General features: G+C 37.3%; 2 protein-coding genes across 4 annotated transcripts; one reads left to right on the top strand and one right to left on the bottom strand.

The window, feature by feature from the left end:
* Positions 1-4123: 4123 nt before the first annotated feature.
* On the top strand, positions 4124-9261 carry yif1b (Yip1 interacting factor homolog B (S. cerevisiae)). Of its 3 annotated transcripts, none has more exons than XM_028045812.1 (8): positions 4124-4289; positions 5225-5327; positions 5454-5586; positions 5688-5792; positions 6155-6291; positions 6563-6718; positions 6800-6893; positions 7940-9261. In XM_028045812.1, the coding sequence occupies exons 1-8, from the start codon at positions 4244-4246 to the stop codon at positions 8093-8095; spliced, it is 930 nt and encodes a 309-aa protein (XP_027901613.1). In that variant the 5' UTR covers positions 4124-4243; the 3' UTR covers positions 8096-9261. The 3 variants fall into 3 exon arrangements, with proteins under 3 accessions (XP_027901613.1, XP_027901614.1, XP_027901615.1); XM_028045813.1 differs by having other exon boundaries at positions 4125-4280; XM_028045814.1 differs by having other exon boundaries at positions 4132-4316.
* LOC114162058 (probable E3 ubiquitin-protein ligase HERC6) lies at positions 8399-18707 on the bottom strand. The gene is made up of 23 exons (XM_028045811.1): positions 18443-18707; positions 16840-16996; positions 16683-16759; positions 16362-16589; positions 16153-16244; positions 15906-16033; positions 15636-15790; positions 15335-15390; positions 15160-15251; positions 14527-14586; positions 14321-14417; positions 14004-14184; positions 13683-13834; positions 13265-13390; positions 13076-13174; positions 12809-12985; positions 12329-12469; positions 11982-12148; positions 11272-11338; positions 11082-11152; positions 10708-10891; positions 10441-10543; positions 8399-10356 (listed from the first exon to the last, which is right to left on the bottom strand). Exons 1-23 carry the CDS (start codon positions 18654-18656, stop codon positions 10136-10138), a joined length of 3045 nt encoding a protein of 1014 aa, XP_027901612.1. The 5' UTR covers positions 18657-18707; the 3' UTR covers positions 8399-10135.
* Between the last annotated feature and the right edge of the window lie 32 nt (positions 18708-18739).

The following is an 18739-nucleotide window of genomic DNA, read 5'->3' as shown; positions in this document are numbered from 1 at the left end:
TTTGTTATATTTTTGCACAATTTTCCAGAAATTCATGCAAAACTATTTACGGCATTTACAAGAAATGCACGTAAACACATTTAAAATTAATTGAATGAAAACATATATTGGGGGGAAAAAATCACCAGCACAATTAGCACTCTAATAAGCTCTGTGCTATTTGTGGTGTCACCAGACCACATGTGACATCTACAGAAAATAAAGATCTGGTAATAATGTTTTGTTCTATAGGTAAAAAGTTACATTAGCGCAGCAGATGAATGTTACAGAAAAGTCTGTCTAGACTTTAAGTCATTATTGCAGCAAAGTATGTCTCCACTGATAGTGTAAAGTCATAAAATATTAACTTTGCCATCAAATTTTAACATCTCAATGTTAGTCGGGGCCACAAATGGAGCTAATTTATGAATCCACTTTTGCATGTTTAGGTCAAATGATTGTTTCCAAAAGGTTTAAAGTTGGCCTGTCAGAACATTTTCTTATATTTTTCACTGTGTAAACGAGCAGATGCTGTAATTTCACACACAAGCAGGCAAATTACCCAGACAGCAGGGTTTCAATGCTAAAAAACACTTCTGTTCCCTGGCAGATGTCGTCAGTAGTCTGATTTTAAAAATGCCTTTTAAAATTAATTTGCTTTAGTCCAAAAAGACCACAAAAAAAAAACAATACAAGAAGCTGGATGAGGTTTAAAACTATGATTTAGTGTTCGATACTGCTATATTCTAGCTTTTAATGAAGACTGATATTAACATTCAAAGGAGACACTTTTAAACGTTTAGGATGTGTTTAGATATTTGTATTATGATCAATAGGATTTTATCTGCTTTGTTAAACTATTCATTTAACAACACTATTCTGTTATATTGTTGCGCATGTAAGTCTTGATTTGGAAGTGATTCTCGTCACTGCCACTAGATGTCCCCAGTTACACATGATGTCATCACCTGCTCCATGTTATTCATTACTAAACTCTTATTATTTTACCTCATTTCCCCCAGGACTAAAAACCACATTCTCCCTTGCCTGTCTTTTTTTGCTCTTCATAACCTATTCTGTTGTTAAAGTTTTTTCAAGTCACTTACAATTATATCACTGGTTTCTGACAAGAAGATACAGTTACTTTAACATATAAATGTATTCATTGTGGTGCTGTTTCTGCAGACTGATACTGAGAACTGATCAGATGTCTCTGAAAAAAGAAAGCTGGTTAGTGAAGCAAAGCAGTTCTACATACTTAAAGAAAAGTTTATAATCTTTCAGCTGTTATCTTACTTCATTTAGGATTCTATATTATGGTGATATAACAATTATATATTCCTACTTAAACCTATGACGGATTATGTTTAAGAATTTGTTCAAATAATAATGTTGAAAATACTTCAGCTTTCTCCAGTTCATGATTTCAGTTTGTTTACTTTGACACGTCTGAGTCTCCGAATGCCCTGGTTGAGTGTAGGACCTAAAAAACATCAACATAGCCAAAGGAAAATGCAATAAACATTGGCAAAACCAATACTTAAACAAAGCATTTGCAAAAATTTCTAAATTTCTTTTTCAACATTTTTGATATCTTACCTGCACTGACGTCAGTGATGGCTCCATTATTCAACAATTTCCAACCTCAGTGTGAGCAAATTACAGCTTTGGCCACAAAAAAGATAAGTGCTGGCAAAACAGAAAGTCAAAGAAGGGGACCTCTGTGTGGTGGAGAATGTTGTTGTAGTTGTGATTCACGATGACATAATGATGTTTTATGATTCATGGAAGAATTTCTTTACTCAGCAAATCTTTCACTATCTCTCTCTGAGGGGTGGAGGTTTGGGGAGGTAGGGATTTCTCATGTGTAGCATGATATGCAAACTGTACAAAATTATTAATGCTGGTAGTTTTGACATGAAAGTGCATTTTACACTCCCGCAACTCCTTTCACAGTCTCACCACTGTTTGATCTTACAATCCTCATTGCAGACCTGTTGTATTATTTATCTTCATTTGAAAAAATAATTATTTCCCTTGAACCTTTCCACATTTTGTCACGCTATATTGTGTTTTATCTGGATTTTGCATGCAAGGTCATAAAAAAAGTTCACTTTAAAGTGGGGAGAAAGTGATACAAAGCTTTATTCAAAGAACTGAAAAGTGTGGCATGCGTTTCTATTGATCCTCATTTTATTCCTCCCACTTTTAGGCGCTGTCCTGTTCATGTTCTGGCATTTCAATAAATCAATTTAAATCAATGGAATGATGAACAAGCTCTGACTCTGTAACATAAAATAACACTATACATTTGATCTGTTTTAAACTTAACTCAACCAACATGATGTTCTCAAAGCTGTGATCTTGTTTACTCGTCTTCTGTTTATTGAAAGTGGCATAAATTGTGTCCCAACCAGCAACAAACAGCAGCTCATCATTAATATGCTAATGAAAGCTTCTTAATAGTTGACAACACATTGCTGAGCTTTATATTTTGTTTCTAAATAGTATATCTGACTCAGACATACTGCTTCAGTCTTTAAAAAACTCAAATACTCATACTACTATTTATCTGTATCAAAGTTTACTTTAGTGCTGTGTTTTTGATGTGAATCGTTGATTTACTTCATAGCATATTTCACGGTAGGTCCAGGTAATCATACAGGCATAAATTACAGAAAAAGAAAAATATGTTCCTCTGATTTAAAAACTAAGCCCTTTATTTTTAGAGATATAATATAAATCAGTGATGCATGATGCAGAATGACATGTCAGCTGCTGCAAATTCTTTCTCTCCCTGTCAATCTCATTGAAATATTTGGAATTCTCACATTTCTGAAGTATTTGTGTTTTCTTTACTCTCTCAATATACTGTATATGACATGTCACACATTTCAGAGGTAACCACAATGTAGACAACAGCACAAAATAACATTTTCAGCAGCTTTAAGAATCACAATCAGAGGTTTTAGTTCATCACTCCCTAGTGTTTTCCTAATTGAACATGTAAAGCTGTTATCTGTTGTCCTGTAAAATTACTGATGAATATGATTTTTTAATGTTGAAAGTTTTGTCTTTTCTGTAACTATTAAATATTTTATATATCAACACAGTTTGGTAAGATCCCCACAGCTTTAAAATGGTTATGTTTGTGGTTTGCCTACAGAGGCATATAATCTTCTTCTCTTCAATAATAAAACAGATTTTTGCAGAAAACCTGTTTTCCTTGGGATGACAGGTTTTCTGTCATCCCATCCCTGTTTCCCGAAAAGAAGAATAATTCTTTGGTTATTACACAGTTTTACTATTTACCCTCATCGCTCACCTGAATTGAATTGAATAGCATTAAACCACCATGAATCTCACTACATGATAATCTCATGTAACCAGAGCTTATCAGTAATTATAATAATTAATCAATAAGTCAACGTTATAAGCTTGAACAGGACGTCCAACATCATCAGTACATGTCCTTATATAACAATTGACTGGTTGAACAGTGGCCTAAATGACTAATGACTTTAGCTCGGTTGCCTTAATCATTGGATCAGTGCCTTAAGGATACAATAAAACAAGAAGTGTTCCAGTTCCCTGTCTGCCTTGTTTGTAATCATATTACTTCTTACCCATTAGCTTTATACAGTATCACATAAGTCAAATGATATCTTGACAGCTTTGATGATCCTTGCGTGACAAAATAATCCTAAACTCTTGCAGTACGAAGCCTATGGTATAGGGAGACACCTCTTCTCGCCATGATTTGCCCTGCATTAAGGAGGAAATATCCTCCCTTACTGCTCATCATTACTTCTGAACATGGTTTTACCAGCTGTTAAGGAACACTTCCTATTTTTACAGGGCAAAAAAAAACAATGTATAAATAATCATAACCAAAGCCATAACTATCAGGTGACTGGGAAAGAGTCCTGACAGGCAAACTTTCTCTAATTCCATATAAATTTATTTAGATTTGGAAAAACATTGTACTCAAAATTGTTGCTAAAAGATGCTACTTTTTTGGCCAAATTGCCCAAAACAGGCTCTGACCTTAGACAGAGGGGAAGATTACCCTTTTGAACACTAGGTGGCGGTATTTTTTTTTTTCAACTGACTCGACGCTTAGAGTCGGCTCTTAGAACACCTAGCGTTCACTTCCGTGTAAATGTTATGAATCACTTCCCCCTGTAGCTAGCTGACTTGTCTTAACTCCATCTGATTTCAGGTAGACAGTTTGACAGCTGCTGCTCCTGCAGGGCCTAATCAGATGGAGTATACTGCCGCACAGAGTGGGTTCAGACAGCGTAAGTTACGTACGTGATTTCGACTCGAATAAAGAAGTAAGCTAGCATGCCCAGTGGAGACTGCTGCTTGCTTTCTACACCTAGCTCTGTGTTGTACCGGGTTGAAGCTAACAATAAGTTGAACTTATTATACGCAGACAACCCGTAAAATGCCTATTCTTAGTCATTTTTTATTATCTTTTTGTTTTCTACGGCTTCACTAACAAACTGTCATTTTTGTCAACACTACTAACTAGCTAACTTCTCTTTAAAACCGGTTAAACCAGCTAGCGTCACTATGGAGTTATTGTTATTTTTTGTTATAAGTGTGAAGTTCTCAAGCTTAGTTTGTAAAAATTAAAGTTGTTTAAAGTCCATTCAGCTGACTAAATGTACAGAGGATATACAAGGATATGTTGTCTCAATATTCAAGGTTATTTATATTGAACAAATACCATCATCCTTATTGAGCTTAGTTCATCAGTCAATATTTTATTAAAAAGCCCCCCCCCCCCCCCTAATTAATCTAAACCTACTTTTGTCAACCCTACATTACTGATCTTTTGCTGACTTGTAAGTATAGACCAATTAGTGTCTTTCCTTACCAGAAGGATCTGACACAGTATTGATGTCCCACAGGGCTCCATGCTGGGTTTACTTCTCTTCAATATGTACAGTTGAGCCCAAATGGCCAGTATGTTGTCAGCAAGTAGAGTTTATATACCAATAGTCTGCAGGGATATGTTAAGGGATAGATTAAAAAAAAAAAAAAAAACAGGACTCCAGCCATCAATGACTGGAGTTTAACATCTGTGCTTTAGAGCCTATAAGCAATTGGAAGAAGTGCATGCTGGGGTTATTTTAAACTTCTTGGCTCACTGTTGCTGATTCTGCTCAACTTTAATTTAAGCAATTAAATTATTCCTACATATACCTATTTAAATGTTGTTTTTTTTCCCCCACAGAGCATAATATGCGTTTGAGGAACAGCTCAATGGATGGGTCAGATGGCAGCCAGCTGTTTGACGACACAAGTGCGACAGGGCGAGGGGCTCAAGGAGTCTACAGGTGGGATCTGTCCTTGGATTGGCTTATATTTCACTGAATATTGACCAGTTGTTGAATCGGCAACTGAAGTGATAAAATTTGATTTTGGTTTCTGGTTCTTATCATATTTCATTAATTTATTGACAGAAATCAGCAGGCTGGCCCTCAAGCAGCAGGAGGACTTCCTGGCCAGTCCCTCCTGGCGGACCCCATGTCCAACCTGGCCATGGCTTACGGCAGCTCACTGGCATCCCAGGGGAGGGAAATGGTGGACAAAAATGTAAGACTGGCGAAAGATGTAGCTTATCAGCAAGGCTCTAATGAAATCTACTGCAGGGACATTAAATGAAGCGTGCACTTCTTTGTCTTTGTGTATTTCAGCTGGACAGATTTATTCCCATATCCAAGCTGAAATACTACTTTGCTGTTGACACGGTGTACGTCGGAAAGAAGCTTGGAATTTTAGTTTTTCCGTACATGCATGAGGTAAGCTCGTGTTTTCTACTAAGTCAAGTTTTTTAGGCAGTTATTGGATTGTAATTGATGTACTTTTGATGGACATGTGTAGTTAGAAATAAATTATTTAAATGATAAGTTATTTTTATCAAATAAAGTTATTTTTGTTTGATAAAAATAACTTTTTTTTATTAAAAAACTTCCCTTTTTTTTGATACCAGGATACCTGTCCCTTTAGCACAACTTACAAAAACCAGAACATCTTTCTTTTGTATTTAAAGTTTGCTTAACAATCCTAGCTATTGTTGCAAACGACTTAGAATAAGCCATAAAACACTTGAGCTAAATTTGAACAGACCTGATAATTGTGTGAAATGTGTTTTCTTCTGCAGAATTGGGAGGTGAGTTATCAGCAGGACATCCCTGTTGCCCCGCGTTTTGATGTCAACGCTCCTGACCTTTACATTCCTACTATGGGCTTCATCACATACATCCTGGTGGCTGGTCTGGCTCTTGGTACACAGAACAGGTACAGAAGCCTTACTTGTGTCCAAGCTGCAGTTTGCAGCTGCTGATTGTTGTGTCAAACAAGGAGTAAATTGATTCTCACATCTGGTGGGGGGAAAAAAAGTTTTCAAAGAAACTTTGACAATACAGCTGATCTCAATGGCAATCTACAGCTGATTGATTTTTTGGAATAATAGTCTTTTTAGTAGCTAAAACCACAAATATGACTTATTGTAATGAGCTGATAAAGGCTGGCTGAAGATATCACTGTGACTGTTTCCTTTGTTCCTCAGGTTTTCCCCAGAGCTTCTGGGAGTTCAGGCCAGCTCGGCGTTGGTGTGGTTGATCATGGAGGTCCTGGCGGTCCTGCTTTCACTCTACCTCATCACTGTCAACACAGACCTCACCACCATAGACCTTTTAGCCTTTTCAGGTTACAAATATGTCGGGTATGTGCTGGTGCATATTTCTGTCAACATTATTTCTTCTGCAGTATCTTTAGTTAACCACCAGACGGCCTGCTTTTCCAGAATGATTTTAGGCGTTGTCGCTGGTCTTCTGTTTGGAAAGCTAGCGTATTATCTCTCCCTGCTGTGGTGTTGTGCCGCCATCTTTGTCTTCATGGTGAGTCTGAAGCATTTTTAATTATTTTAATCTGTTCATTTTTTGCTCTTTCGGTGCTTGTACCTCCGCCTCATACTCCGGGTCGCAGTTCATACATTATGCCTAGCATGTTCATGACAAATGAAAGTTGTTACAGAGTGTTGCAGGACTGTTTTTTTTTTATCCTGCTCTGGATTTATTTTGAACCCTTTTTGTTACCTTTAATACATTTTACTGTTACAATGTAGTTACAATGATTTGATGCGTTTCTCATCGTGTTGTCGTCCAGCTTTATTGCTGTTATTACCCACTTAAAGATTTGTCCTGTTTGTCACAACTAAATGTTTCAGATTGTGGAACTAGTTTCTATATTAGACAAATGCATGAAGATAAAAAACTACATCAGCCTGACTTTATGTGAAAGTAGAAAAGCTTCTTAATAGTTGCTGTTGTTCTACCTCTGGTGACAACACCTACCTTAAAGTGTAAAAATGGCCGATGTGTCTTTTATGTTTCTGTGGAGAAAATTTCACCCACTTGTCTTTGAGAAATCGTTTTCTTTCAGCCACATTGGAGAGTTTCTGAGCATGAGCAGTCTTTTTTAGTCATGCCATAGCATCTCAGTCAGGACCGATTGAGTGTTTTTGTTGAGCTATTACTCAGGTGGACTGGTTAGAGTGCTTTAAATCTTCCCCTAATTTATAACCCAAGAGCACCTGAGCTTAAGCTGAAAGTGAACAAAATGATGGCTGGATATCTCCAGGATTTCCTGCTAGGAGGAATAATTTATGCTTTTATAGATTACTGACAGATCCTGACACAGTAAAGCAGGGAGGACCACCACACTACCTCCATTGTTTGACTCCTGCTGTGACATTCTATTTCTGAGATGCTTTTAGTTTTAAGCCACAAAATATTTATATAAGTTCTCTATTTCTGAACTTTGTGTTCTTTTTGATCAGGAGTGGCTTTGGCAACTCAAGGGGAATTACAGTTTTGAAATCACAGTACTTACCAGTTCACTTGGGAGTAGAAACATTTCTCGCCTTGTTCTTCTTTCCGAGCAGATCCGCACTTTGCGTCTGAAGCTCTTATCCGAGGCGGCTGCTGAAGGGAAGCTGGTGAGAGGAGCCAGGAACCAACTGAGGATGTACCTCACCATGTCCATCGCAGCAGCGCAGCCCGTCTTCATGTACTGGCTCACCTACCACCTCATCAGATAGAAGCTTCAACTCTCACTTTTGCAGGAGAAGAACTCTGCTGTCTGCATGACATCATCTCAGAAACAGAAACACAAACTCTCCTCAAACACAGAACCACATCGCTAAACTCACCGGGCAAAACGCTCGCTACCAAACAACAAAGAGGTGAGACATTTCTGCCTCCACCTCTGAGCACAGCCACGTTGTTAGTTTTGCTTTTTTTTTTTTACATTAAATGTCTTCATATTTTGTAGCAAGAACATGTGGCTTTAATTGCTCTGCGTCTTTACTGCATAATTGCATGTTTACTATGATTTTTTTTTAATAAATATTTATGTACGTCTGTGAATTAAGTCGTTACGTTGCAGATTTTGCTCGTCTGGTCGTCGCAGGTGTTTTATTAAAGACTGCACAAAGAAAGCACATTAGCCTCACATTTACCCCGCCACCTGATGCTATGAGCAAACTCTAATCCAGGTTGCTACCTGATCGGCTAGCTTTTCCTAAATATTTTGTGTAACTTTTTCTGTCGCTTCTTTACTGAGAAATGTCAGACCCTGTGGAGAAAAAGTTTACATGACGAATGCAGCTTCAAATGTTTAACCCTTTAGTTTGTGCTCCGTGACATGTGCGAGGTTTGTAAGAGCGGACGTCTTGGACAGAGACCTGCTGGAAGGAACGATGTTAGATGCAAAAACACAAAGATAGACTGTAGAAGTTTACTGCTGAATAAATGTAATTTAATATCAGACATTTTTATGTTTCCAATATTAAGGCTTATTTCCAGCCCAGGTGTAATTCACATTGACATGAAACTTCATTGCTACTGAAGCTTTTTTTAATGAGCACTTATTTAAATATGAAGCATTTTGCCTAGAAAGATGGATTCTTTTATCGCTGCGACGTGATGCTGACTGGGAGTCGAAGTTTACCGGAAGGAGGAAAGATGATAAAATGAAGAAACTGAACAATGAAAGTGATGTAAAAATTGGTTTTTAAACTGTTTGTAGCTAAATTTGCACAACAAAATGCCCCAAATGTGCTGAATTCTTGCAAAAATAAAAACTGTCCCAGACCCGTGAAGCAAATCAGAATTTACACATCACCATGTTGGACTCAGATGTACATTTTTATCACTGTTCTGTTTATTTAATATTTTTTGTCAAAATAAAGAACTGTAAGACGTTGCTGATGTTGAAGGTTTATTTACTCTTATAATGCAGAAATAACTAGTATTGCTCTTTTTTTAAGCAGAGTTTTCAATGTACAAGAAAAATAATGCAAAGAACAAATATGGATAAAGTCTCAAATGTTATTCCCCTGAATTGTCTGAACTCCAGAAATTAAATGTGGATTAAATATGAATCACCACTGAGACTTATGCGTTGATGCTGGTCTATTTTGTCCTTTTGGAGTTAAAAAAAAAATAGTTTGTAATTCAACAAAGCTGGAGCTTTTATGTGGAAACATTCTGATACATGTTTAAAGCTTGTTGTGGCTTTACTTAATTGTGTATAAAGTGAGCTCTTGATCTAAGGTGTAATCTAATTATTGTGTTCTAGTTACATCAATAATTACAAAGTTATTGTGAAACAGAATATGTCAGCATTATTTAGACAGGATTTCTACACAGCCTGGAATTTACTCCTTCCTTCAATGTTTCTTATATCTGGATAAGTATGAAAAATATTTGTATTTCCAGACTTTTCCGTCTTTTCCAGCCATCCTGTATTTTTGTAAATTGAAGTCGTTAGATCTCTTTGTCCCTCTGTCCTATTCTTTGCTTCCTAGTCTCTATCCACTTTGTTTCTTCCTTCTTTTCTTCCAGTGTCCCATTTCCCATCCATCCATCATGGACAGATAAATAAGTGTAATACTTTACATTTTTAAATAAACTCTAAAGAACTGAGCCTGGAAACATTCATCTGTAAATGACAACTATTACAGGTGTGTATATCTTAGATAATATTGCAGTAATGTCTTTAAAAGGTTAATGAATCTTTAGATGTTGCACATTGTGGAAAACCAAATAACCAATAAGGTATGCTTGTAGAAAGATTTCTAGTTCTTCCAGAAGCCTCTGTTGTGATTAATGGCCTGAAGGAGCCTGGCCTCCATCGTCCTCTCTACTGGGTATCGCTTGTAGTTGGGCAGCAGCAGCAAGGTATGGCAGGTGAGGGATTCAGGCAAGTGGATCTCTGTGGCATCTGGCATCATGGCCACTCTCATCCTGATGCACTTCATTCCCAAGAAGGGGACTCTGTCACAGCCTGTGAGGAACACTGACCACAAACAAAAACAAAATGGATGAAACAGAACCCTGGGTAGATCTAAAACTGATCCAAAATGAACAGTGGAAAACATACAGAGGAACTTTTTCTTCTCTTCTGCCGAGAGATTTTCAAACACCTTCCAAAAGGTGATGATGGTTGGATGATCAGCATGATAGTTTCCTTCATAAACTGTGTTCTGTGAATTTAAAAATAACATACCTGAATATTCGAATTGTTTTTACAACTCAACTTACATCACTGATCTTTAAGGTTTGATTTTATTTACATTCCTTTAGAACAAATATCAAAAAATGCATGTTAATGAAACTAAAACATTAAAATCAGGAGATGTATGGCGACCTCCTTGAAGACCTCCCAGTCGTAGTTTTCCTGGCCCACCACGACTGTCTGAAGTTCCTCAGGCTGGAAGAACTCCACAACATCTATGTTGCACACTTTGAAAAACCCTTCCTTGAAGAGTTTAAACACTCCCTCCACTGATTTGTTAAAGGCATGGTTGACAAAGGCAGCGACAAATTCTTTCCTGTAGACATAAAGAATATTACAAACAGCATCTAAGGAATTGTTACACTGACTGGCAGATTAAGTCTTGAGGTTCTTGCATAATTGTTCATCTTAACTGTATTCCAGGAACCTTTCCACAGATGGCTGGAACAACAACTTTTCACATAAATATGAGATGCCAACAGATGGAAATGCAAATTAAAACAAACCTATTAGATCCAGTGACAGATTTTCCGGGTTCTTTTGGATCAAGTTCAGCTTTCTCACCACCCCAAGAGACCTGTTTTGTCATTATGGATAAAAAGGTTTAGGAACCTGCACAAATATTTTTTAAATATCTATCTTTTGAAGAGGATAAATCCAGCTGGATGCAATTCAGTTTATGTTTAGAAAACCTACAGTGAAAGTCATCTCCATGGCTTCGACAACTTCAGGGGTGTAGTCCTCCAACATGCACCTCCATGACCTTAACACACAAACAACGGTGAGGAAAGTTGTTTGTTTTCCATTATAAAATTTCACGTTTTTTCTGAACTTTTGATAAAAACAATAAAGTTTAGTTTTCATTATCTGATGATTTCTGTAAATCATGAAGCTCCTCAATGCTGAGGCTGGTCTTCAGGTCAGGATCTTGGTTAAGGGCACTGTTTTATTTTAGCACCATTTGTACATGTTAATATATCTTTTCCATGTGCTTTAGTCCAAATAATAGAAATTTCAGTGATTTGTTCGCAATTTAAACCAATATGCAGGTCCAGTCTAAATCTTTAATCCAACAAAGTCAAGAAAAGCAAATACTTTGTTATTCAGAATTTTCTATTTTTAGATTTCTTAGACAACAACATATAGGATGGTCTGGAAACATTTTACTCTTTTTTAATATTTTTTTTCATACTGTACTTATTTTGACTTAGAAAAATTAATTTCAAACTTTGAACCTGCATTCACAACTGATAATGTTTGAATTCAACCATGACAAATATGAAGAAGAAAGAACAACATTTTTGTGAGTCTTTTCTCTTAAAAGAAAATGTGCTTAAGTGCCTTTTTATGTGTACAACCTGCTTATAGATCTGTTCAGCCCTGGATTTAAAAAAAATGTTTCTTACTCTGCCATGACAGGATCAAACTCCTTCATGTCGTCCAGGGACGTTTTGACTCTGAGCAGCTTCTTGAAGAGCGCCAGCGGGAACTTCAGGTGAATGATGTTGTGGTTGTAAAGAGCCAGGCCACACAGAACGCCAAACAGGAAGTACTTCCTTTCCTCCACTTTAACCTATCGGTTTTTAAAAGAAAAACAAACAAGAATATGGGAAAGCTGAAATCCAACACAATTCACATGTACAGTATGTCTGCTATGTCTATGTTGTATTTATATCCTTGGCTGTACACACAAGGTCAGTCTTCAAACCTACAAACTAACAAGTCATGTGTTTAAAGGTGATGCAGGTCTTACCTTGGGTGGGAACCAAGCCAGAGTTTGACTCTCATTGTACATAAACATTTGAGATTCAGGAGCCATGAGCTCATCAAACACATGGAGGAAAAAGTCTTTTTTGTTGACGTTCATGATCTTCCTGTCATCTACAAACTGCACCTAGGGTAGGTAGAAAGATAAAAAAAAAAAGCTCTGTAAATTTTTAAAAGAAAAAAAGCATCCAAACTGCTCTCCATTTTCAAAAACTTGTTCTCCAAAATAATTATTTTAATTTATCTAAACTTAGGCTACAAGTAAGAAAACAGGTGAAATTATAAACTTCTTCAATAAAATTTCACACGTGTTTTACTAATTATTTTTCAGTGATGTAAGCACTTTTTCTTTGTCATTCAAGCTCTGCAGTTTTGGATGTTTTTAACTTAACGTGTTTGTGTCAAATTCCACAGACTCAACAACTGTAGATTTTTAATAATGTCCATTTTCTTATGTTGCTTTTACCACAAGCTCTCTTTTAAATGCAGCGTGATCGGCTGCAGCAAGATGTCTGAAGGTGTCCTCCACCAGGTGAGTTCGTCTCAGGTTCAGCTGCAGCACCGGGACAGGGGAGTCCAGGGTGTTTCCAAGAAACTCCGCAGGCCACGGCATACCCATTTCATGAACAACATGATGAGATTCCTGCAGTTACAAAACTTCTTTCTATTATAAAATTGTGGAGCAAAATATTTGCAGCAACGTACAGGATGCAGAGCTTATAAAGCACATTACCTTCATCACACGTGCCAAGATGTTGAAGACAGCAACTTTACAAATCAGAGGGAAAACGAAGGGGTAGCGGCAGAAAATGGCGGGTGTTTGCTCGTTGTCCTTTGAGAAAATGTCAGAATAAGTGGTCAAGAAGGAATTTCAGCAAAATATGAGCAGATCATATTAAACACCACATAACACTGTTTTCACCTCTACTTTGGAAAGCGACAACCAAAGAGCGACATCCACAAATGCATTAAAAGTTTCCATAGCAGTGCTTTCCTTGAGATAAAAGTTGCTCAGTGGGACTTTGAAAGACTGTCCAGATTTGTTCGCCTGAAAAACAAAGCAAAACAAAACAATGGATCATATTAAAAGCAACCAGAAACAATATTTTTATTTTATTAATACAGAGTGAAATGTAGAGTTTAGTAATTATATAGACTGGATGTCAAACTTTCAGTAGAGGTTGTGATTTCAAAGCATCTATTAGTAGACTTGACATTGGTAGTAGTGAATATTTCTCAAAGGTTAAAGGTCAAGCAGCTGATCAGAAGATTCTGAAATGCTAATTTCATTATGTTAAATGAAACACACAGCTGACTAAAAGAAAGCATTCAGCACTGACTTTGTAAAGGAGCTTCAGGGCTTTCAGCAGCAGTTTGGTTCCTGGGTTGTGGGTGTGCAACAGGCCGTTCTTCAGAATGAAAGTCAGGGCGTTTTTGAAGACCATGATGTGCCTGATCAAAATGGTGGCCGACAAAGACGACCAATAGCTTTCTGCAGAAAAAATAATATGAATTAAAAAAATAGAGAGGGGTACATTTATTTTAAGTCAAAAGGTGACAAATCATATTTATCAGTACTAATGTTAAACTGAGAGATGGCAAATCTTCCTAAACCTTAATTTGAAACATGAAAATTCAATATAAGTCCAGTAGTTTCTTACTTAATGTTTCCAGAGTCTTCTCACTGAGATGCTCAATAATGATAGCCAGAGGCAAAGCCACATTCATGATGTTTGAGTCTTCTTGTACCAGCGGACATGTCAGCAAAATCAGGAGAATCTCCGGAGACTTTAAAGGATGTCTTGAGAGAATGAGCAATTCTATCAGGAGCTCCAGATTTACCTGCATGGGAAAAATCTGTTTAAAAAGCTGTGCAAAACGTGCAGCATATCTAAATCCTGAATCGAGCTGTCATCCAAACTCGTAAAATTTCAGTTATGCTGAATAAATGAATGAAAGCATAGAAATTTTCCTTAACTGTTTGCTTGATCCATGGGACTGCCAGCATCTGGTCGAAGGCCTGACAAGCAGCCTCCAGGTCCACAGTTAGAGCACCAGCTTCCAGCGGAGCCCCTCTGGTATCAGGGCCAGAGCAGTGTTAGAAATCTGACTTGTGGGAATTATTTATTTGTAAAACACACTTCTTTAATCCAAATTCCAAAGCCGATGGAAAATCATACTTACTCAGGTTTTGTGAAACTTGCAACAAGACTTGAACTTGTGTAAAACATCGACTCGATTTCTCTGTTGCACAAAAAGAAGACAGCATGAGAAGGGACTTATAAACACTAAAATATATATTTTTAAATTAGTCACTACAGAAGGCACTAAAGACAATAAAATGCTATACAATTTAATCCCTTGCAGACTTCTTCTATTTTTGGTTTAAAAAAACATTTATTGCTTCAGATGTAATCAGATTATGTTTTTAAACGCTTATTTTAAAGTCAAACAAAAATAACCTAATAAAATACAAATATCTGTGTTCAAATGATGATTTAATTTATAAACTTTCCAGACCAAATGATGTCAGCAACTTTGGTTTTCAAATGTTAATTAGTTTCTTTTGATAGGGGCACGATGTTTTACTTTCTGAGATCAGTTAGTCGTTGGGCCAAATTGATTTGAATAGCTTTTATCTTTAACAAAGGAAATTATCATTTGAAAACCTTATTTTGTATTTACTCTGATTAATGGAGACAGAAAAAATATATTTTTGATCATTTAAAACTTTAAGGTGTGACAAAAAAGTAAAGCCAGAAGAAAACTTTAAGCAGAATAGCAACATAAAAGTCCATAGTTAAATTATTAGGTTACCTTTTTGCCTCGATGTTACTGTACTTCATTGCCACCCACTTTTGCAATTTTTTCTCATCCAACCGGCCAATTATTTGTCCATGGTTGAAGGTCTTAAACGTTTAGAAACAGTAAAGTTTTTATGTTTCCTTTTTAGGCTAATGAAAAAGTATTTTTTGATTTGATACCACCTTACCTTTGCAGGTGAAGTGTAAATGAAGTTTGTGTCCCATCCAGCTGATAACTTCAAGTCTGCTTGACAACATAAGAAATGATTAAAATCAGTGTTTGAAAATGGTGGATTAGAAATGCAAAACCTCTTTTTCAGAGTCTAAAGGTTGTTTTGGTTGGATTCCAATCTCAAAATTGTGCCAAAATGCCAGAAAAAAATAAATTCATCTCACTAAGATAGACTCCTTGACAGGCAATCAAAAAAAATACAGACTACTTAAATCATTCAAACTATCATATGCCATCCGAGGCGACTATATACGCACCACTAGGTGTGGCAGCAGCACTGTCAGAGGCCCATGGAAGCTGAACTAGGGAGGGGGACGAGCTGCTGTCTCGCTGTCCTGTCCCCAGCTGGCCTTTGTCCCCATTACCAAAAGCAAACAGATGTCCAGAAGAAGTCAACACGAGAGTGTGACGTCTGGAAGGCCAGAACCATGTCAGAATTTAATGAGGCAGTATTTAATGGCACGGTGTCTTGAGGTTTTTTTGGAACAGGTTTACGAAGTCATCTTACAGCAATTTGGCACATTTACCTTCCACATGCAACCTGGGATGCCGTCTCTCCAAGACCTTCAACCAGCCTGGGCCGAACCTCGGTGGTGGTGGAGTTGTGACCGAGTTGACCGTGGCTCCCGTCTCCGAAAGTGAAAACTTTCCCATCCTACAAAATCCAAGAATCACATGACACCCAAAAACAAAGAATGATTATTTTTTTAAAAGGCTGGTGTTAGAAGGGTTTATTCACTTTATGTAAATAATCTGAGTCAGCAGCATTAGCACCTTTGTCAACACAGCAGTGTGCGATTCTCCACAGCTGATGGAAGAGACACCCAGAGGTCTGAGAGCAGGTACCATGCAGACGTTGAACCTGCCTGTTTTGGAACAGATAACATCAAAAAGAGCTGGACACTCAGTGCTTTCTATGGAGGAGTCTGAGAGTTACCTGTTAGTTCCCATCTTAACGACAAAAAAAGATTAACCTAATCTACCTTTTTCATCCACCCTGTTGAGCCCCAGCTGGCCAGATTTATTGGCCCCACAGCAGTACGCCAGGCCGGAGAGCGTGAGGAACAGTGTGTGGCTTCCTCCTGCTGAAACTTGGGTTACTGCAACTCCGGTCAAGGCGCACACCAGGACAGGTCTCTGCTGCAGTGTCACGTCCTTCCCCAGGCCCAACTGCCCATGACTGTTTAAACCCCAGGAGAAGACATCTCCTCCTAAAAAAACAAAGTAAAAACAAAATATAACACTGAGTTGTCTCTTACGCATATGAAGACATAAAGCTTTCCTCAGCATGTTTGTAACTTTACCTTTGGTCAATGCAAGGGAGTGGGAGTTTCCACAAGCCACCTGGATTACCGGTATGGGCATTGGGATGGGCACTCGACTGCAAGTTGATGAGGCAATAATGGGTTACACATATTTCCACTAAATAGTGCGTGTTTACTTGTGAGTTTCAGTTCTTGCCTTGGTCTCTGGTTGTTGCTGGGGTGCCCTTGTGCAAGCCCAAGCTGTCCATCATCTCCTGCCCCCCAAGAAAACACATGTCCAGAAGCACATAAAGCCAGAGAATGGTCCTGACCACAAGCCATGGCAACAACATCACTGAGTCCCTCCACAGATCCTAAAATATGGAGAAAGAAAAGTAATGATACAAAAACATAACAGGATTAAAAATTTATTCAAGTCTTTCATTTATAAAATTGATAAATTGAATTGTGAACACAGCAAAGTTTCACTTATCAAATTTCGATCACATCAGAAACTCTCTGCCAACAAAAGTAGCAACACCATATATTAATTATTTTATTATGCCACATCTGTCATGTTGACTAGTAAGGCACAATGATCTTGTACACGTTTAAAATTGGTACACGTAATTTGATCACAGGCTGTAAAAGTACTGACGGATGCTTATCGTCATGGTTGTGTCATTAAAAATCAAAACATATTGGAATAATTTTGTTAAATTCCAAGATTGTTGTCTTACTTGTAAGATATACAACAGAAAACATCTACTGACAAGAAAACCAGATGTGTAAGTAGAAAGGACTGTTCGACAGAAAAGAACTGCATTTGGTCGGGCAGGTTTTTTGGTGAGATACTCATACCTGAAATATTCCTCTAATGGTGTTTAGGAGCATTATACTTTCTTTGAAAAAGTTTTTTAAATTATGGTTGAGGGATGGTCAAGTGTATGATAATTTGTGCTCTCTATGTTTTTTATTACATGTTCATTGTATTTTAATATATTATTAGTGCTGCATTTTAATTATGTCAATGTTCATGTTACCTGCTTCAGAGACTATGGCTGAAAATTAGCCTATTTGTCTAGGCTGGCATAGTTAAAGAAATGTGTATTAATGTGTACTATCTTAGTACATTTTAAACAAATTAAAAAAAACTAACCAATCAAGTTTAATCTAAAACATAACGTGTTCTGTTTATTACAGCATTAAAGTAAATGACACAATTATAAAAAGGAATTATGGAAATTAAAATAAAGAGAGACTTGTATCTAATATCTCAACACACTACCAATGACTATCACATTAAAGATTAGGAAACAAAGAGTCAGTATGGTAGGATTTATTGCATACTGTGACCACTATACACTAAAAATCAACACAAGAGGATCTTTAAATAAATGGAGTATGAGCTAGTGCATCATGAAACGGGTATTTCACCCAGTTTTACCCTCAGGGACTTCCTAAAGCAAAACAAACAAACTTCAAGAATTCCCCACCCTACCTAATTGTATCTCAATGACCTTTCTAAGTTAAGTTTCGTTGCATGAATAAACTGAAATGAAACGAAACTGAAACTTAACTCAATAAATTAGCCTACATGCTATGCCTGTCAGATGATTCATGACTCTTGCATGAGGCAATAACAACCTGTAGAGGATAATTTAAAAGAAATACAAAAACTCCGTCTGTCCCGCAGCTATTTTTTGACCACATAATTATTATTAGCTTATGGTCAATTATTTGTCAGAGCATTTTTATTTCCTTGCAAATAAAAACCAAGTTATTTTATACATACTAAAAAAAAATATGTAATTATTTACCAAGCATCTTTCCACTTTGGTTCCTTCGTCCAAGTTGGCCCTGCGAGTTGTGTCCACATGATAAAACTTTTCCGTCTTCTCTGAGGAATAAGGTGTGCTGCTCTCCGCAGCAGATGTTGGTTAGGACTCCGGGCCCGGTCCAGGACACCGGGCTAAGGGTTGCCTGGACCCCAAACTGTCCACTCGAACTGTCTCCCCAACAAAACATCTGCATGTCTGCTCGTAGACTGACCGGAGCGACTAGTGGCGCTCTACTTCAGCTGGAGCTGCTGCCTTCACATGATGTCGGAATTATAA

Source organism: Xiphophorus couchianus, chromosome 18 (assembly GCF_001444195.1).
Source record: "Xiphophorus couchianus chromosome 18, X_couchianus-1.0, whole genome shotgun sequence".
Lineage (NCBI taxonomy): Eukaryota > Metazoa > Chordata > Actinopteri > Cyprinodontiformes > Poeciliidae > Xiphophorus > Xiphophorus couchianus.
The sequence above is the reverse complement of the archived record's forward strand: the minus strand, read 5'-3'. Positions and strand labels throughout refer to the sequence as shown.